At 44.8% G+C, this 21498-nt stretch overlaps 2 protein-coding genes across 3 annotated transcripts in view; one reads left to right on the top strand and one right to left on the bottom strand.

The window, feature by feature from the left end:
• Positions 1 to 9257, bottom strand: part of RO60 (Ro60, Y RNA binding protein) — a 35393-nt gene extending 26136 nt beyond the window's left edge. Inside the window, exon 1 of the mRNA XM_034778322.1 lies at positions 9105 to 9257. The gene's annotated coding sequence lies outside the window, so the exon portion shown is untranslated. The remainder of the gene's footprint in view (positions 1 to 9104) is intronic.
• A 178-nt stretch (positions 9258 to 9435) lies between these two features.
• Positions 9436 to 21498, top strand: part of UCHL5 (ubiquitin C-terminal hydrolase L5) — a 29925-nt gene continuing 17862 nt past the window's right edge. Inside the window, exons 1-3 of one of the 2 annotated variants that reach the window (XM_034778323.1) lie at positions 9436 to 9804; positions 13037 to 13100; positions 15445 to 15550. In XM_034778323.1, coding sequence (XP_034634214.1) covers positions 9723 to 9804; positions 13037 to 13100; positions 15445 to 15550 — 252 coding nt within the window. In that variant the 5' untranslated portion in view covers positions 9436 to 9722. Of the gene's footprint in view, positions 9805 to 13036; positions 13101 to 15444; positions 15551 to 21498 lie in introns of those variants that run through there. The other variant, XM_034778324.1, reaches the window with a different exon arrangement.

The following is a 21498-nucleotide window of genomic DNA, read 5'->3' as shown; positions in this document are numbered from 1 at the left end:
GGGCTGGGATGCCCTGGGACCCCAAGCTGGACCTAACTGAGGGGGGCCCTGTGGTCTGTGCCTGCAAGACCTGTCTTGGACTGTATTCCTGTCATCCAAATAAACCTTCTGCTTTACTGGCTGGCTGAGAGTCATGGTGAATCGCAGGAAGCCAGGGGTGCAGGGCCCTGAGTTCCCCAATACTCTGTGACACAAAGCATTGAAACCACATGTGTGTCAGTCACTGTAGGCTGATGAATCTGATATCTGTATGTTTAATGTCAGCTTCAAGCTTACAGATTTGATTTTTCTGTAGCTTTGGCTCTGAAGACCCAGACCTATTGACTTCTTCAAATCTACCATAAAGATATATTTTTTCCATGTAACAACCAAGATTGTATTTCACTACTGCAAATTCTAGCTGTTGCAAAGCCTCAATCAACAAACTCCTAGAAAAGAGACTTCAATCAGATGGTAATTAACACCATTGTGAAATACAACATGCCCACAAGTCTGCTTATCTGATCTTGTTAAGAATGCCCTTAACTTGGGCAAGGACAGCCCCGACTCAGTTTCTACTATATATTTCAAATAGGAATCAGCCAAATATTTTTTTTTATTGCCTTCACAGCTGTGGCTTGACTAGCAACCCAGTGGATACCTCTGAAATAGCTCACAGTTACCTCAACAGCTTGAAGTTGATGTAATCTTTTGGGCCTTAAATACAAAGGAAAAAGGTGGTTCAAAATAAATTCACACTTTTTAAGATAAGGATAATCTTTGAGATCAAGACCACCAAGCTCAAGGTAGCCACTCATGTACTGCACAACATGAGAAACATCTTATATAAACTTCATCTTAGCGTATGTGCAATGTGCCTCAGGTGGCACGTGATGAGGATTCATCAGTGAATTTGGTCCGCTGATTGGATCATCAGCTGCCCTGGCCCGGGCCAGGCACTGACGGGAAGTGTGACATGAACACTGATCCATCACATCAGTTGAAAAGTTCATATTCACTGCTGTATCATATAAATCTGAGTTGATCATTTCTGACTTGAGCTCTTCTCTGTTGATCTCCCAACTCCTAAATCTGAATTCTCCCATGTGATATCGTCGGTCCTCACAGATTCCAGGACTACTATGTTAGCAATGTTTTCTACTTAGCACCGAGGTGATATATACCTTCTACTATCCAACGTTCAGCAGTACCAAACTCTGAACTTCAAATTAACTTGCTCTATTATGATCTTAAGTTCCTCTCTTTAGCAGCATAAGCAGCAGCAGCAACAAAAGGGCAACAATCATTCTAATGGTTATTGTCAAGCTGTACAAATAATGTTACCCAGTAATATACTGGATTATTTTAGCTTAAAAAAAAAAAAAAAAAAAAAGGTATGTGTGTGTGTCTAAAGTGCAGAATGGAAAAAAATTCTCTTTTTATGTGACTACTTTCATGGCTTTATGACACAGACAGTAGGTTTGTTTTTTCCTGAACGCAGAAAACTTGCAGAATTTGAGAAATACTTTAGAGCCAAAATTCTTGTGTGACTTGTTCCCTACATCCTCGCTATTTTGTGCACTTTTTTCCCCTTTATATATTTGATTATTTAAAAATAAAATATAAAATGGCTGGTCATAATTTAACCTGAGAACTTAGGGAAAAAAGCATATATCTTTGAATGCTGAAAATACTGACGAACACAAATTTTACCTGCTACCTGAACTGTTCCCTAAGAATGAGTATGCTCAATATACTCCTGGGGGAATTCTGCACCAATGCACACACGCAGAATTTATGTCCCCCGAAGGATTTCTCCCTCCCTTCCTCCCTCCCATTCCAGAAAATACATTCTGTTGGAGAGCTGCTCCAATTACACCTTTTCGACAGACTGGGGTGGGGGCACAAGAGCTAGTCCGGTGACAACATTGAACCAGGGGCTGAATGGAAGTCGGGATGCAGGGCCACATGGGGACAGGGGAATAAGGGTGGCCGAGTGGGGGTGCAGGAACACATGGGACGGGGGGAGGAGGGTGCCTGAGTGGGGAGGGAGGGACAAATGTGGACAAGCGGGTGCAAGAACACATGGGGGTGGACAGGGGGGGTGCAAGTGACACATAGGGAGAAGGGCAGATGTGCCTTACTGAATGGGAGAGACTAGGAGTCAGCCAGGGTCTGCATGAGGGATGCTCCTTAACAATCCCTCCCCACCCCAAAAAAACCTGTTCCATACTTTCCCCACCCATATCAACAACCCTTCAAATTCATACCCAGGCTCCTTCCCAACAATTACTTCCCTCTCCTTCAGCTCCTTCATTACTCCAGCTTCTCCAATCCTTTGCACTGCTTCTGAAGGGTGCAGGAAATACATTTCTGTATTGTAGTTTAAATAATTATTACTCAAAGTTCCGTATTAGTATGACTAGTAAGGAATCTACTTGTCAAAAAACATTTCCTGAATCTTTTTTGTTGCCTGCATTGTTACAGACATGCTTGCTGACAGGTATTTTGAAATAAATTGTCAAACTAATTGAAACAGGCATTATTACATTGTGTTATTTGACAAATGAAATATGCAGAATTTTAAAATACCATGTGGAGAATTTTTGGCACAGAATTCCCCCAGGAACATCAATAACACCTTTCCCACTCAATTTATCTATTCCAAAACAATTAGATGCTAGTAGAGCAGTGACTCTGTGGTCAAATTTAATAATATATGCTCAGCAACCGCTTGCACATAACCCTGGCCATCCAAAAATCAATACAAAATAGATTGTCCATTATTTTTCATTTAAAAAAATAAAAGTAAGTATCATACTCATGAATTTCCTCTTGGACAGCCAAAGATAACTGCAAGTGTCCATTTAATATTTAATTTTAAAGGACTTTACCTCGCTCTTTACTACTAGTACTGCATTTGAATCCAAGTCTTGGTGCAAGACTTAAAGCAATGACATTCTGGCTCGAGTCAAGAATTCTACCACCTGAGTTACTCTGAGACCAACAATAGGGTTACCATATTTCCACAATCAAAAAAGAGGACACGGGGGGGGAGCCCCGCCCCATCCACTCCCTCCCACTTCCCACCTCCTGATTGCCCCCCTCAGAATCCCCAACCCCCCCTGCTTCTTGTCCCCTGACTTCCCCCTGCTAAGAACCCCCCCACCCTAACTGCCCCCCAGGACCTTACCTGTCCCCTGACTGCCCTGACCCTTATCCACTCGCATGGGTGGCAGGGTTGTAGAAATTTTGGTGGTGCCCAGAACCCTCCCCACCTGCCTAAGGCTCTGGGAGAGGGGTTGGGTGGGGGGAGGAGGTATGGGATACAGGTCATGGCCTGGGGATTAGGGTGCAGGAGGGGTGCAGGCTCTGGGATAGAGTTGGGGTGCTGGGTGCAGGCTCCGGGCTGGGGCAGGAGGTGGGTGTGCCGGAGGGGGTGAGAGGTGCAGGTTCTGGGATGGAGTTTGGAGGTGGGAGGGGGTGCAAAGGGAGGGAGTTTGAGGGCAGGAGGAGGTGTGTGGGAAGGGGGACGGAGTTTGGGAGGGAGTTTGGGGATAGGAGGGGATGCAGGGTGAGGGCTGTGGGTCTGAGGATGAGGGGTTCATGATGCAGAGGTGGCTCGGGGATAGGAGGGGATGCAGGGTGAGGGCTGTGGGTCTGAGGATGAGGGGTTCATGATGCAGGAGGTGGCTCAGGGATGGAGCAGAGGATTAGGGTGCTGGGGATGAGGGCTGGGGCTGAGGGGTTTGGGGTGTTGGAGAGGCTCGGGACTAGGGTGGAAGGGCAGGGTAAGGGCAACCTGTCTTCCCATTAGTGGATGGGGGATGCTAGGTCCCAGGTGCAGCAGACAGCAGTTGCTGCTGCCTCTGGCAGTACAAGCAGGCAAGGGAGAGGCAGGCGGGGGGGGGGCCACAAGAGGGGGGGGTATAGGGGGGGGGGGCGGCAGGTGGAGGCCGGGGCCCCACCCACCACCCCCCCGCTCCCTGACTGCCCCCCCCCCGGACTCCCCTTACCATTCTGGCTCCACGTGTAGACAAAACATGCTGCCCGGTGAGTCGGTTTGTGTGTTACACAGGGCTGCAGACAGAAGGAGGGGGGAGCAGGGGAGGGCTCTGGCTGCTGGAGGCCAATGGGAGCGGCTCAATCGGCCCAGCCGCCCAATCAGCAGCCGCATTCTGCATGGAAGGGAGGGAGGCGAGGGAGAAAAAAACCCCAGACATTTTAACCTTGTTACCGATTCTCCCCGGACGGCTATTTAGAGACGTAAAAGACGGACATGTCTGGGGAAATATGGAGGGATGGTAACCCTAACCAACAACATCAATGCAAGTCCTACTACGTTGGGATAGCTACTTTGTAAAAAAAAAAAAAAAACACACACAAAAAAAGACACTTACTGAGCCAAATAATACTCACAGGTCCTCATCTTGGCTACCAAGTGATTATTAGTATGACTTATAGGCTCAAGAATGTATGGTTCCTGCTAACAGCAGAAAGATTAGGAATAGATGCTGATGATGCAAATTGAAAATATAAAGTTAAAACTTGATTTCAATTAAAATATTGATTCAAATTTTTAAAAACTAAATTTAAATATATTTTAAAATCATGATTTACACTGATCACATTACATTTTAATGATTTTTGCAATGTTATTGGTACATGTTATTTTTAGTCTTATTTTTTTTAAAAAACATGTACATGAACCTTCCTTATTTACAGAGCAGAATTTTATCCACTGTGAAGACTTACAGGAATATAACAGTACCCTTCATACACTACGTTCCTAAAGAAATTTATAAATCTTATTTTCAAACTACACACAATTTCATCCACCTATGAAATACAGCTCTTTCTGGGATGGAACCCAGTAGCTATTAAACAGTGCATGGAAACACTACACAGCAGCTTAAGACACAAAGTGAAGAACAATACCCTATCCAACTGTAATTTAGGAACGAAACATTTATTCTCTTAAATGTTTGTTTATTGGTATATAATTTCAATTACAGAATGAAAGCATTACAAAACATAAAACTCCAGTATACTTTCTATTCCTGATCATTGCACGGGCACCTATCATCATGTAACGTAAAAAGCACACTAAAGAATTTTTAGTGCACTGTAGTATTGTAATGTCTATATGTGGGTCATGGCTGTGCAACAAGCTACTGTGTTGTAGTCACACTCTACTGCAGGGCAAGACAGTGTTCTGTGTAGTCAAATCCTTACAGCTGTATGCTTGGTTATTTTTACATTCTGCAATTAAAAAATTAGAATTTATGTCCTGATCACCACCCATATAAGTTAATATTTCTAAAAAACTACCATGTGATTTTTGAAGAACCCAAATGATTAGCTGTAAGCCTCATTAGAAATACAGCCCCCTTCCAACAGAGAACTGTGCTCCCTAATACCATAGTGGAGGAGTTCAGCATTGACTGAGAGTTACTCCTGGAGGAATTCTGCAGGACTGCATGCCTGCAGAAAACATTCCCTCCCTCCCCCCAGATAAATTTCCTCTGTTTCTCTATGGAAGACGGCAGGGAAGCAAAGGGAAAGCTATGCTGGGGGGAGGGAGGGACTATGGGTGCAGTTTTGGGGGGGCTTCCCCCCTCCAGAGGCAGGACATGGGGGTTTACATGGGGTTACATGCCTCGCCTCCCCACCCCCCATTCTGCAAGCGCAGAGCTGCCCAGCAGAAGGAGGCTGTCTGTGTCTCTGCTCTACTGACTCTGCAGCTCAACGTTGCCTCCTGGGTCCTAGTGTCAGTCATGCTCCCCTTCTGTGTGCTGGGAGCCTTCTTGTTTTCTATTCTATGCAACAGTGAGTGGGGCTGGGTAAGGGGAGTGGGGTGGGAAAAATGAGGAGGGGGGGAAGAGGCAGTGAGGCAGGAAGAGGGGTGGAATAGGGCAGGGGGAGGGAAATATGGCAGAGAGTGGAGGGAGATGGAGAAGAAAAGGGGACAGCAGAATTGCGGGGGGAAGTGGGAGCCTGGCATGCGGCATCCCTTCGGGCTCTCCCGTTAAGCAGGCCCATCGAACCCTCACTCTGACAAGCCATACACGCCTACACTGGACCCCTCCGACAAACCCCCCACATCCAGACCCCCATCCCACTCATTCCCAACCTCCTGCACCTGGACCCCCACCCCATCTAGTCCCACTGTCCCAGCACCCGGACCCCTCCAAACTCCCCTCCCAGCCCCTTCCCCCCCCCCCACACACACACCTTTACTGGCATCCCCTGTAGATTCCCATTGCCCCTGCACCTGGAACCCTCCAACGAGCCTGTGTGCATTCAGATCTCCCACTGAGCCACCCGCACCCAGATTGCCCCACACAGAAACCTCTCACCCCAAATCTGGATCCCCCCCACAAGCCCCTCCACACTTGGATCCTGCTGGGCTGAGCCTGCCCATGCACATCTGGTGCACCTGGCACAAAGGGGCAGGGCCCCTGAATGTTTTTGGGTCAGGCTCAGCCCTTGCAGTGTCAGGGTCAGCTGCAGCCTCACTGCCAAGTCTCTATACTGAGGAGGTGGGGGCTTCAGGGTGATCTCCCACCTCAATGCAGCCAGTGGCCTGTGCTCCCCACTGCCATGCTGGAGCCAGAGTTATTTATTGACAAGTAAAATTTGCAGAATTTTAAAATATTGTGCACATAATTTTTAGGCACAGAATTCCCTCAGGAGTACAGAGTGCAATGTTCTTGTCGGCCAAAACCCTAATGGGGAAAAGTTGTCTTAAGTAAACTGTATTCTATTTTGTTTATTTTGCTTTATACTACATTTTGCTAGTTTTAAATTAGTAAAAAAAAAATTGTTCTGAGTTTATTCTTTGCTAATTGTATTAATAATTGTTCTTAAATGAATAAAAGTTTTGTGGCTATAATTATTGCCATAATTATTGCCTTATTTACTGGTTGGTATGTAAGTAAAAAATGTATGGTAATTAATTAAAAAAGACTGCTGGGCTAAATGGTCAAGAAGGGAGCGAAGGAGTTGAGAGGCACAAACTTTATTATCAGAATCACCCAGATGGCAAATTGACAACCCTAAAGAAAAGGCATACACCCTAAAAACAAAATGAAAAATAAAGCCAAAGAAAAAAAAAAAAGACCCCCCAAAAAACCCAGAAGCAAATAGTCCCAGTAACGACTCAAATGATGCTAATTAAAAGCAACCTTAACTACTTCATAATTAACAGCTCTGGTGTAACACAGCAAGGTCCAAACACTTCTATAGAAACTTCTTACTATAAAGAAAAGGGTGTATTGCCATGGGACTTTGGGTTCGTTCTGAATCAACATCAAAGCTTCAAACGCGTTCGACAAAGGCCCAGCTCCCCTCCTTCCTGTGCAGTTTCAGCTGGCCACTGTAACTAACCAAGCAACACTAAAAACTCGACTATACAATCCAGCTGCAAAAGTGTGTGTGTATGAGAGAATCAAAGCATATGCTGATTTTAATGCGTAAAAGTGTATTGCCTTATCCCCTTTTAAAAAACTTGTGTGCTTCTTATAACATCTTATAACATTCTGAATCACCATTTTCCACATGACAACAGCGAATAACCGTCTCAGAATAACTACAGCTGTATCTGTCGCAACTACACCAAATTTGTTATTCATTTGTGCTCTATAAGTACACAAAAGTGGTTTAAAAAGCAAAGTGTCACATAATTAATCCAAATTTTAAAGGTTTACATAAAAAGCACATTTAAAGAAAAGCTATAATAAAACTATGGATTCCAACCTAATTTTAACAATTGCTACGTTTAACAGGTATTTGAATTGCAAATGAAATACAGCACTTACGAATTAATTTGAAATTAAACTTTGGTTTTATTTTGGCTAAATTATAAAAACAATATACTGGAAATCTACAATGATTTGTAGTATTTATATTTATAAGCCCTTTTGAGACTATATCTTTTTCTGTTCTGTAAAGAACTCTATTAATTTGCAGTCTTTTAAAAAATACTAATATAGAGGCCAACAGCCTAGAAGGGTTCAAAATTCCACAAAGGATTAGATATTTATATAAATACTGAGAATATATTCACTGTCAAATTAGAAGGGATTATTTTTTTAAAAGTACTCAAAAAAAAAAAAAAAAAAAAAACCACACAGCTTTAGAGCAATATAGATCTTTAATACTTCAGGACATAAGCCTATCTCTAACTGAGGGGATTAATAAGAAATTTCCTGTTAACAATTTGTTTCATAGTTGCCCACTTCATAGTTCTTGCACATCTGCTAACAGCTGCTGTCACTTGGAGAACACTGGCCTACCTAAACCACTGGTTTGGTTAAATAAAGCAACTCCTAAGTTCATACGGTCACTCTCTAAAGGAAGATTGGCACAGAACCTTTGATAAGGAAATGGGATTTGATAATATTAATTTCTAGCTAATATATATCATTTTTCACTTGCAGACTCCCATTTCTATCTTACAGATGTGATTTCATTTTCACCAGGAAACCATTCTTCAAAGGGCTTTGCCGACCCCCTTGCTTTCAACCCCTTGTATGACTTTTTGAGATATCTTAACAAAAAAGGTTGCAAGAAACAAATACCAGTATCCCAGAACACCTGGAGCACGAACACCGGTGCCCTGCGCGCTGTGTGCGCGCGCCTCACCCCCGTGTTTTTTCCTACCCTTCCCTTATACAAGGGATCTCGGGCACCTGTCCTGGGGGTTTACTAGGCGCCCCTTCCCGCGGAGAGCTGCTCTGCCGACCCACTAACACTGGCCGTTCACCCGCCCAACTTGGGAATATCAGCAGCGGGCGAAACGCTCCACCCCAGCGCCTACTCCTGCTTCCCTCGGCAGCTCCCGGGCCTCCCCCCACCCAGGGAGTGGCGAAGGCAGAAGAGGCCTCCGCCCGCAGAAAGGCTCCACACGCAGCCTTAAGCAGACGGGCGGCTCTCGGTGCCTCCTGCTGAAGTAAGGCCGCCGGGAGGGGCAAACCTGAAGCGAGTGTGAAAGGTGTAGGGCTAGGCAGCTGCCCAGCGGCCCTCCCCAATTGAGGCCCTGCCTGCGGCGCGGAGCAGTGGCGCAGCACGGGACGCTCGGCGGAGACGGCGGCTGTTGTTGCTCAAGCGGGACCTGGCCCTACCTGCGCGCGTGAGCCGCGGGCCTGGGCGCAGCAGGTTCCGCAATCGGTCTGCGGCCGGCTCTGTTTCTCCTCAGGCAGCTGATTTCCCTCGAACTCAGCCCCTCCCTGGTCGGATTCCTGTCAGGACAGCATCGCTAAGACCCGGATGGAGCCGCTCTTCCTTCCCTTCCCTTCCCTTCCCACAGTGACCAGGCTCCGGGGCCCCGGATGGAACCGCCCCGCCTACCCTACCCCAGGGGCCAGCGACCGCAGATGTAGTTCCCCGCTTCAGCAGCGAGGAACATTAGGACCCGGATAAAGTTCTCCGTCGCTCCTCCCATTAGTCCACTCTCCAAGCACCCGGATGGCGCGCTCCCGTCAGGCACAGCGGCGGAGGACCCGGATCCCCCTCAGCCGAGAGGCTGAGGCCTCTTCCGTGGCTGCTATTAGTATCCCGGATGTGCTCTCTCTTCTCGTTTTCCGTCCGGGCCGAGCCCGCCCCCACTTCACCATAGAGATGACAGCGTGGGCCGCGGAGCCTGCTGGGAAGGAAGCGGCGGCGTGCGTTGGGGCGTGCGGAGAGCCTCAGCCGGCGGCTGGTGGCAGCGGCTGCTCCTTGAGAGGCTGTGAACCGCCACCATGTCGGGAGGAGGCAGCGCCGGGGAGTGGTGCCTGATGGAGAGCGATCCGGGCGTCTTCACTGAGCTCATCAAGGGCTTTGGTGAGGGGCCGAGCGGGACCCGGGCAGGGGGCTGGGACCGGCGTCTGGGCAGGTGGCGGGCGGGCACTTTTGAGGCCTGCAACTGTTCCTCCGCCTCTTGCGGGAAGGGGGTGGCTCGTCGCTTCGGGACCTTCCTGAACTTCGTCCCTAGTTTCTTCAGCGGCGTTGCTGGGGTGCGACACCCCCTCCCTCCAGCAGATGAGACGGGCTGAGACGGCAGTTTTGCTCTAGTGGGATCAGACACGGATGCCCAAATCCCCGCGAGCCAGACATCCCCCTCCGCTGGGAGGACGCAGTGCCCAGCACCTGCTCAGCTTCTGCAGGGCTAGCTGTTCGCAGGGGAAGCCACAGCCCGCTCTTCTGTTCCTACGCTTCAGCCTGCCTCGACCCATCCCAGCCTGCAGCACGGTTCAGCTCCCCCGAAACCCAGTCGGGTCCCTTTGTGCTTGAAAATGGGACTACATGGTTGTTATGAGGCGGCTTCGGCCCTCAGGCACTGAACTGATGCTGTTTCTTTGAGGAAGACCTTGCCCTCATGTTCAGTAACTGTAGTGACCCCGTGCCCATGGTGTACATATTAGCATTTTGAGAGTAACTTAAAAAAAATCCTGAATGAATACAGTTGTACAGAGGTTTGCATGAGCATGTGCCTGCTGATCTGTGAGAGATTTCTTCTATCTCAGTATGTACAACATGTTGCATTTAAGATGTAATACTTACATAGCACACTTGCATTTTCCAAGCACTTTATAAATGGTAACTAGTACTCAGAAAACTTGTGTGAAGTAGGTAAATAATATCTTAATTTTACAAATTTGGATACTGATTTACAGAGGACCAAGTTCTGTCTTGATTTACACCAAATACAATGCAACTGGAACTATTGGGATTTTATGGATTGTAAATCAACATAGAATTTGGCCCAAAGAAGCTAAATTGCGTATCCAGTTCCACATAGTAGATTAGAGTCCTTTACTAGACTATCTTGATTTATAGTTCCAAGCATGTTTCTTACCTGCTCCATCTTTTTTCCCCTCACTTATCTGACCCGTGAATAAGTCTGACCTTTTTTACACCAGCGCTTGCAAAAATGCCTTAGTAGTGACATTGGCGTGGGCACTTAAGCCATCCATTTTTGCAAGCCATAATTTTTTTTCTTTTTTTAAAATAAAAAGTTTCCATCCTTCATGGCTGTGAAGATGAAATGCGAATTGTAAACTGTTGTAGTATTCCTATTCTGGAGTCTTCAGACACAGGTCCAGTGTGTCTACTTTTACTTGCAGCTTTGTGAAGCAGCGCAACCCAAATGAGTTTAACAAGTTTCTGGGCAGTAAAACTATTGCTGTTGAGAATCATTTGGGCAGCACTGAATTTGTCAAATCATATTAATTTCATGCTGCTGCTGTTTATGAAAGCTAAGGGGCAGGCACTGTAATTATTCACAATTTTGGAGGGAGGCGGGCGAGGTGGGAGCATGGTAGAATAGCAGAGACTTTCCTGCCGTCCAGAAAGCCTAAGAGGGGTAAAATAGCGGAGATTTGATCCTACTCTTTAGGAGGCTGTATCTTCCAGAAAGAGGAAGAATTCTGGAGGGATGTGGAGCTAAGCTTTATCACATGAACTAGCCAGAAGCTGATATGAAGTTCCCCCTTCCAAGATGCTCAGACACCTTCTTGAAAGAAATGTCAGCATATTTCCCAGCAGGTGTTGATTGCCGGATGGGCTGAATTTCTCACCAAGGATTTGCCCCTGTACTTCACCAGCAAAGCCTGCCCCACTCCCATCCTTTGTATCTACATCTGGCTAGTAGATCTAATTTTCTAGCTTGTACATCTCTGGAAAACTTCTCAAACTCTGTTTTACATAGTCTGATTCAATAAACTCATGTGATGGCTAACTTAATTTCTTCTGTAGGTAATGAGGAAGGAATTAATATAATTTGACAATTGGATGATGCAAAGGACTGGTAATGGGATAAAAAGTGTTTTTATTTTTACATTTGTGTCCGTGTCAAATTTGATCAGTTTAAATGATCAAATTTGAAAGCCATTCAGTTGCGTGAATTGTACTGGCTGTGTGTCTGATATTTAGAGCAAGAGCATTATCAAACTGTGTATCTGCAACCTCCTCCCCTAGGGATAATTTGACAATTTGTCTTCTATGGAACCTATTCCTTATTCACTCTTCCAGACTCCCACTGAAATAGGCTTAGATCCTCAGATGCTATAAACATCCATCAATAAACATTCTGTCAATTCTTGGAGGATTTTTTTTTGAGAGAGGAACCCAAAGCTTCATTGGAAGCCTGAGGATTGAAACAAAAGACTGAGATACATCTGAGGACTGGTCTTGATTCGTTGAATGTTGTACTATGTTACGAAAAAAAGATAGCTTCTCTCTTAAAAGGCTACCTCTTAATTGGCGCTGTTGTTGGCAGTATTCTCAGTGAAGTGAAAACCTGAAAATGAACTATGAAGCCTGAACCATCCTCATTCCTAGAGATGGTCCTACCAGGTCAAAGCTGAGGCATATTGGCAAGCTGTGCAGGAAGCCTGTACTGATACTTGGTTTATGGGCAAATTGAGGACTTTAGTCTCCAGGATTGCCTAGTTTGCTCCCTTTCACGAGTACTGGCCTGATATTTACAAAAACTGTTTATTTGTGTAGTACAGATACTCCCCGACTTGCACAAAATTTGAGTTAAGCAAGGCATTCAGCAACGTATCTCTGAGCAATCCTCCCTCCCCCTCTTCCCCCCAAAAACCCTCCTATTTCTAGCTTACAGAACTTTTTCCATAAGCTCGGATTTTCATACGTCAGGTTTACGTAACTCGGGAAGCGTCTGTAGTTAAATCTGAATGAATATTAATTCAAATTAATGTTTATGTAGTGTTTTACATGCTTTTACCTACATACAGTATCTTAAAATTGCTGTCAGTCACAAAGTGAAGATTAGTGGCATTATGAGATTCTTGTGGTTCTCCATTAAAATATTTGACTTTCTTATTCAGTCAACAGTGGTTTCTCTTTATAAAATTACGCAAACTGAACTAAACAATTTTTTTTTCTCTAATCTTTCATCCATATCAGTCATAGGCTTTTTTCCTTCTTAAGTCTGGGCTTAGTTATAAGTAAGTTTCTTTAAGTGTGTGGTGTGTTTTTTGGTTTTTGTTGTTGTTTTATTTCCCCTCTCCAAGGTAGGATAGTTAAAACTATATCTTTGCTTTTCCAGGTTGCAGGGGAGCACAAGTTGAAGAAATATGGAGTCTGGAGCCAGAGAACTTTGAAAAATTAAAGTAAGCTATTGGATCTACAAAAGCAGTCTCCTCAGATAAGATTTGCTTAGTCTAAGTTCTTTGTAAAATCACTGAAGATGCATTGTATTGCTACTTGTCCGATATACTGTATTGCTTTTGGTTTCTATAGAAATTTGCCAGGATTTTAAGCCCTCGTTATGCAATACATTCAAGTTAGTGAACTTTCAGATGTGCTTTTTGTTGTTTAAACTAGCTTCCCTCTTTATGGGAAGTGACCTAGACCAATGGCTAGAACATAGGACTAGGAATTAATCAGCATTGCTATTGACTGACTTGCCCAATAGGAACACACAGTAAATTGCTCTATTCCTTGGGTTTTTGCAGTGATATTTAAAGTATCTACCACCTTAAATTAATTTATTGCACTTGTGCACAACTACAGCCTCTTTCTTGTTAATCTCTCTCCTGTCAACACTAATTTTGTTGTCATTCTGCATATCTGATCAAGAGCATTGTATTTGTTCATGTATAGTACCTTAAAAGAAAAGTATCACCTAATCTTCTACTTCACTCCTGTGCAAATATTCTACTCTATAATCTTCTAGAAAATAGGACAAGAAGTACAGAATGTACGGTCTCAACAGCTAACTGACTAAAGCTTCTTAGGTTAGCAATGTATTTGAACTAGAGGCCCTCAAACATAACTTGCCCTGTCTACAATAGGCATTTTTAAAACCTCTTGGTTATCACATTTTAAAAGCACTAGGAAAAAATTCTGTCAAAACTCTTATAAAGCATCTTCTCTTATGTCTGAAGTAGTGAATAAGATGCCAATGCATATGAACATGCACTCTGACTGTGTTTCATTTCATAGAAGATTAGGGTTGAAAGAGACCTCTGGAGGTCATCTAGTCCAGCCTCCTGCTCAAAGCAGGACCAACCCCAACTACATCATCCAAGCCAGGGCTTTGGCAAGCCAAGCCTTAAAAACCTCTAAGGATGAAGATTCCACCACCTCCCTACGTAACCCATTCCAGTGCTTCACCACCCTCCTAGTGAAATAGTTTTTCCTACTATTCAACCTAGACCTCCCTCACTGCAACTTGAGACCATTGCTTCTTGTTCTGTCATCTCCCACCACTGAACAGCCTAGCTCCATCCTCTTTGGAACCCTCCTTCATATAGTTGAAGGCTGCTATAAAATCCCCTCTCACTCTTCTCTTCTGCAGACTAAATAAGTCCAGTTCCCTCAGCCTGTCCTCGTAAGTCATGTGTCCGAGCACCGTAATCATTTTCGTTGCCCTCCGCTGGATTCTCTCCAGTTTGTCCATATCCTTTCTGTAATGGGAGGCCAAAACAATGCAATGCTCCAGATATGGCCTCACCAGTGCCAAATAGAGGGGAATAATCACTTCCCTCGATCTGCAGGCAATGTTCCTGCTAATGCATCCTAATATGCAGTTAGCCTTCTTGGCAACAAGGGCACATTGTTGACTCTATAGTTGTTGTTGTGGCCTTTGTTTTATAGCTGACCCTAAATTCAGATTACTACGATGGGGGAAAAATTTGTGCTAATGCATTTTAAAAAGTTTTCCTAAAACATTTTTAGAAGGACTCGTTCCCTCTACAAACGTTATTTATCACTGTTATGGTAATACCTAGAGGCCGCAACTGAGATCAGTGTCCCATTGTGCTGGATAATTTATAAACATAGTAAGAGACAGTCCATCTTGTGAAAGACATAAAACCTAAATAGACCAGAAAAACAAATGATGGAGAGAGAGAAAGAATTACCTTCATTTTACAGATTGAGAACTCATGAAATCTTCACGGGAGTTTAGCTTTATGGATTTTTCCTTTTGAATCCAGCAGGATTACCAAATTTATAGTTTCAGTGCTTATCAATGCTTGGATAATGAATCTGATATTAGTTTCCAAAGAAAGTGTTACTAATAGCGTTACTGATGAAATCGCCAGATGCATCATGCAGGGAAATATATAGTTCCTGTCTGGGTGGTGATGGTGTGGGGAGGAACAGGGTCTAAGGTTAATATGTACTGGATTTCTTTAACTTCTAAATGTGTATTAGAGCTGAAGCAAACTGGCACGTAAAGCCCAGTTTACCAAGTGATCAGCGAGTCAAATTTTGACTTTTCAACAGTGCTATTTGAGTACTAACTCCACCTGGAATTGTGGGTGGCATCTCTGAAAATTTTTAATCATTCAAAGTTAGAGGTTACATCTGGGAGTCTGAGCCTAACTGACAATATTTAGAAAGGAAGAATTAACTAAGTTGCCTTATCAGATGATGATACACTTAGATTAAAAATAGTTTGCATAGTTCTTCATCACACTTTTTCTGCTTTGACATTTTATTTTATAGACCGGTTCATGGGCTGATCTTCCTCTTCAAGTGGCAGCCAGGAGAAGAGCCAGCAGGCTCTGTTGTTCAGGATTCCAGACTAGACACACTATTTTTTGCTAAACAGGTACAGTATTTTCAGTGACTTCCTTAGGTGCCCCAGGTGTACGAGGTATGTTTAGTCAGACAAAATCTTGCCAAAAAAGTAACATTCTGTTGGAAGAAGGAGCTGAAGAGTAAATGAAAATGATGCTTTTAAAACTTCCTTTCAGTGGCATAAAGGATTATTTTCAATGTGTGTGTTTTTGTTTTCTTCGTTTTTTTTTCTTTTTTTCTTTAAATCTTCATGAGTCAATGATATTTTGAAACCACTTTCAACAAAAGATCATGGGGGAAAAAAAATTTTCACTCCATCAAAATAGAGCTGCTATCGCTATATTTCTCAAATACTCTTTGTTATAGGAAATGTTCACATTCTAGAGCCATATTTACCTGTTTTCCGTACAAACTTAATCTGAAAATATTCCTTCAATTATTTATATCTGAAATACATAAGGTTTGAAACAAGTGATTGAAAATGTTGTTTATGTTAATGAAATCCATCTTATCTCATTAGATATAATGCACTAATACAGAATTCTTGTACACCTCTACCCTGCTATAATGTGGTCGTGGGGAGCCAAAAATCCCTACCACGCTATAGCTGAAACACTGTTATATCGGAGTAGGGGCGGCAAGGCTCTGGCGGTGATTTAAAGGGCTCCAGCCACTGCGGGGAGCCCCAGACCCTTTAAATCGCCAGTGGGGCCCTGCTGCTACAGCCCTGGGGTAGAGGCAGCAGGGCTCCAGCAGTGATTTAAAGGGCCTGGGGCTCCCCGCAGCAGCCGGAGCCCCGGACCCTTTAAAGCGCCGCCGGAGCCCCGCTGCTACCGCACTATATGCGAACCCGTGTTATATCAGGTCGCGTTATAGCGGGGTAGAGGTATATTTTTGCTTTGGCAGGCAGATCAATGTATATTACTAGTGACTTAGAAAAGCAAGAAAGAGTAACCAGATCAAATGTAAATTTTCTAACCAACAGAAGTTAGTTCAGTAGTAGGTTTTTTTTTGTTTTTGTTTTTTAATGCATATAGGTATGTATGACAGGCTACAGCTGGCCTTTGTGGCTTCTTACAGGAGGCCCTGTGTCTGCCAACACCCCACCCCAGGAAAGGGGCAGCAAAGGTGGGTCCTCCAGGCCTGCCTAAAGAGGCTGCACAGAAGCAGCCAATCAGACCAGGAGGCTCAAATAAAAGAAGCTGTATTGCCTTAGCAGATTAGTTTTTGGCTGGGACCAGAGGGGCAAAGAAGGGTGCTCCCTTCTCTCTGGCCAAAGGAGCTCAAGGGACAAGTAGAGCTTGGTTCTGGCTTCATTTGCTCAAGCTCGGGGAGAGAGGATCTGAGAACTTAACCCTAAATAAGGGGCAAAGATAAAGGGGCCACGTAGAAAGAGGCCCAGGGAAGTAGCGGCAATTAATCAAAGTGAGCAGTACATGGCAGATATTTATAGTGTTCCTGAGTTAAAACCAGGAGTGGGGGAGCTGGGATTCCTCCACTGGCAAAGTGGTGCAAACCCCAAGAATGGGACAAGGCTTGTTTGGAGGCCAAGCAAAGGCAAAGGGCCCAGGGCTGGGACTGAAGATCCTGGTGAGGGCAGATAAATTGGCAGATAAATTAAAGGGCCCAGGGCTGGGACTGAAGATCCTGGTGAGGGCAGATAGACAGTTTTGGTTGGACTTCTGTTACCCTGGAAGGAGTTCGTTTTGATTGTATGACTGGGCAGAGGGCTGAGCCATTGAAGATCAACCAAGCAGAGTTGACAACCTACAGGGGATGCCAGGAGTGGGAAAGGACTGCGGTAGCATACCCAGCTGCTAGCAGGCACTCGAGCTGAGTTTTCCTCCTCCATCACAACTTGGTATCACAGGTGGGGTTACAAGACTCCCTTCCCGTCAAGGAGCGATGTCAGCGCAGTGATGCTTACTCCTGTCTCTAGTGCATGAGGTCTGATATCCCATCTGAAGCTTGAAAGGGAGCTTGGAAGCCATGACGTCATCCAAATAAACCTGGGTGTCGCAGGTGCCAAAAGGAAAGAAGGCAGATGGCCCACTAATTAGATGCATCTACTGTGTGCTTGAAGGGAATGCAAGTTCAGTTTGCCCCTGGAGTAACACAGACAAGATGGATTATTGGCAGGTACAGAGTACTGAGATGCCAGGGAAGGTCAAAGTCACAAACGATGCCTTCCCTCAGATGCCAGAGGCTGTGGTGGCTGCTAAATAGACTGATAAAACATGGTTTGGGGCCAAGAAAAGTGAAGGCTGAGGGGAAATGTGTGAAGTGTATCAGCAGTTCAGTGAGGCTCACCGAGAGTAGCGGAAGGTGTGATTTGAACTGCCACAACAACTAGACAGGCTAGAGGAGCAGCAGCAGTACCTGTTACAGATCCTGCAGGAAAGAAACAGCAATGTCTTCAAGCACTGGGTAGACAAGAGTGATCCAGTGGGCCTGAGACCTGTCTGAGGAGATGTTATGGTTGTGGATGCTGCTTGCCATTGAGTGAACTGGGGTGGGAAAAGACTGAGTTGCTGGGATGAGCTGTGGGAAGATCCACAAACTCTGCTAGTGGCAGGGAGGTGGACAAGACTTAATTGTCTTTGGGTTGGAGAGATGGGCACATAAAAAAGGTTTTGCCCTTTTGAAGATGGACTTGCTGCAGGAAGAGATGCAGGAGCCCCAAGAATAGGCAAGATAAGAAGAAGGTGTCTGATGGCACAAATGCCTCTGAGCTAGGTTCATCAGAACTGGACCTGGAAACAATGTATACAACTGGTCGGCAAACCTATCCAGTGGATGAAGGAGTGTGGAATGAAACAACTATGATCACTGATGCACATCTTGCTGAGGTGTCAGTGTACACAGACATGCCCCATGGGGGCTATCAGGTGACAGCAAGGGCAACCTGGTGCCATGAGGCAGACTCTACTGGCAGTCCTAAGTAAACCTGAGTTGTTGGATGTCTTTCTGAGGAGATGAGACCAAGGCTTCTGAAAACAGCTCAGCCTTGAGAGGAGAGAATGTGAGAAGCCTTCTCTCCTTGCCAGAGACGTATAGTAGAGAACTTGATGCTATGAAAGAAGCTAGATGGAAGGCTCTGGAGGAAAAGGAGCCTGAGTTGCAGAAGCTCTTCAGGCAGAGGTGCCTGAGAAAAGACCTTGACCAAGCAGGCCACCTGATTAATCAAGGCAAGGACCACAAAAGCTCTCCAGACAGAAGCCTGAGACAGAAGACTCTACCCAGGGCCGGCTCCAGGCACCAGCCCAGCAAGCAGGGAGAAGGGGCCGCATGTCAGGCTGTTCGGCTGCAATTTGTCGGTGGGTCCCTCTTGGAGGGAAGCACCTGTTGCCGAATTCCCACCGAAGAAGAAAGCGGCGCAGTGGAGCTGCCGCCGATCGCAATTGCGATCGTGGCTTTCTTTCTCCCCCCCCCCCCCCCCCGCCCCCCCCTTGGCGCGGCAAAAACCCTGGAGCCGGTCCTGACTCTACCAACCAGGGCAGGGACTAATAACAGCTTTCCATAGAGAGGGGCCTGGGAGAGAATACCTTGAGGAAGAAGGGGAAAGACTGCATAGGAGAGAACACTGCCTTCAGACAGGACCACCACCCCAAATTCTTTCTATGGGGGGAGGTATGTAATTGGGTATACCTGGCCTTCATGGCTCCATACAGGAGGTCCAACAGTTCTTCTACACCCTGCTGCAGGAAAGGAGTGACAAAGGTGGATCTTCTTGGCTTGCCTAGAGAGGTTGCACAGAAGCAGCCAATTGGAGCCCAGCAGGCTCAGATAAAAATAATTGTCGGGCCTTAGCAGGTCAGTTCTTGGCTGGGGCCAGAGGACCTGAGAACTGCACCCCAGATGTAAGCGGTGAAGATAAAGAGGCCAGGTAGGAGGAGGTCCAAGGTAGTAGCAGCAATGAATTGAAGTGAGCAGTATATGGCTGCTGTTTATAGGGTTCCTGGGTTGGAACTTGGAGTAGTGGGTGGGCCCAGGTTCCCCCACTGGCCAAGTGATGTGAACCTCAAGAAGGAAACAAGGCATGTTTTGGAGGCCTGAGCAAAGAACTGAGATTAAAGTGCCCAAAGCTGGGACTGAAGACCCAGATGAGGACAGACATAGTTTTGGTAGCACTTTTGTTACCCTAGAAGAGACTGTGCCACTGAAGACCCACCAAGCAAGGCTGATAAACCTACAGGTTACACCAAGACTAGGAAGAGGACTATGGTACTGCACCCAGCTGCTAGGATGTTCATAAGAGGTGAGCCCCACCCATCATACCTTGCCTCTCAAATATAGAGGTATAGCATTCAGTTTAAACCAAATATTCATCCTTTCCACAAAATTTATATTATGTTCCTATTTGTCCTTGTAAAGATCTGAAATCTTGCAAATCTTGAAACAGAACTTATAGAAATGTATCATAAGTAGAACACTGCTATTTTTGTTGTTTGTTTTTGTATCTGTTATAAATTGAGACCATTATCACACATTTGCATTTTAGGAAGTTGAGAGGTATCCACATAGATTTATCCACAAATAGAAATGTGGGAGATAAAAAAGCATACTTAACCCCTCTAACTATCATGGCTCCTCTATATCTGTGCTTCTGTCATATGCTGATGAAAATTCATCAATGCTTTGTTCTTATCCCACTGTCTTCCTTTTTCACTCCTCTTTTGCCCTGCTCTAGAGGCCCTCATTCCTTGGCCTTTCCTAATCCCACTTTCTTCATTTTTCTCTGCAGTCTCTTGAGTCTTATCAAACAAGAAGCCTAAGATCCTGTTGTGGTCTTGTAATGCAGTGAGATAGCTGACAGTTCAGCTAGTGTCTGTATGAATGGTTGGTTGCATATTCATTATTCTGGGTTCTGCTTTCTACCATAATCAAACATTCTGTTGCTTCTTAAATATTCTAGACCACTTGTGTGTTCCTCTGCTTTACGCTTGCTCATGTCTTTTCTCTTTCTCCATTAGGCTCGTTTCTGAAGCATTGCACTTGGTGTTTAACAACTTGTTTTATTTGATTATGTTTAAAGGAGCCTATTAGAATTGACCTATAGAATGCAAATACAGAGACTAAGCTCAAATAACATTACATTTCTAAATGGAAAAAGCTAGGAAACCTCAAAGCAAATGGTGAAAGAGTGTTTAATTTCCAAGGCTCTTGGTAGTCTCTGAACCCTGAAAGTATAGCTTGTCTGTGTAATGGGAGAAAGGAAAATCGGCTTTTTTGGACACCCTCTTACAGACAGTAATGACTGCTCTGAAGTGTCTGGCATATTGTATTTCTTTTAAATGGTGAGAAGTAGCTAATGTGCACTTGTAACTGCTCTTAAAGTAGTAGTGCATGATTTTGCCACATGATGGCGCCAAATATTTGAAAAATGACCTGCTGGGGGGTGAGGAGAAGGGAAAAGGAGGGTACCTTTTTGCTTCTTTGACCTTGTCCATATTAGACAAGTGCAGCAGCCTAACTAAATCAAAGCACTTGATGAAATAAGGATGCCTAAAAGAGTTCTCTTGCTTGTTTTATACATTAGAAATTCACATTTGTCTATACTGAAGGATTTAGTGTGACTAGAGAACAAGTAAAATTATGGCTTATAGGAGCGTGAAAGCTGGTCATTAAGAGGGGAAGAGTGTTGGGGTTTTTTTGTTTGTTTGTTTCATTTTTTTAAATGAGACTGTTAAATAGGTATTTTTAAACTTTTAGTGATTAAAATTTAGGGGAAAATAAACCTGCGTTAAAGAATCAGCCACATCAGTTGTGGTCTGAGAGCTACCCAACAAGTCCTCCAGCAAAACAAGGGACGACCAGGGCTGTTTCTTGTAAGAAATGGGGGGCAAGGAGCAGTAAAACTTTCTTTATACATCATAAAGAAGCAAAAAGGGGTATAAGCCTAGTTTTGGTTTTTTGTTTTTTGTTTTTTGTTTTTTTTTTTTCCTTTGCAGGTCATCTTCAGAACAGATTGCTATTTTA

The sequence above is a fragment of the Trachemys scripta genome, chromosome 8, assembly GCF_013100865.1.
Source record: "Trachemys scripta elegans isolate TJP31775 chromosome 8, CAS_Tse_1.0, whole genome shotgun sequence".
NCBI lineage: Eukaryota > Metazoa > Chordata > Testudines > Emydidae > Trachemys > Trachemys scripta.
Note: the sequence above shows the minus strand (reverse complement) of the source record. Positions and strands in the feature narration are given on the sequence as shown.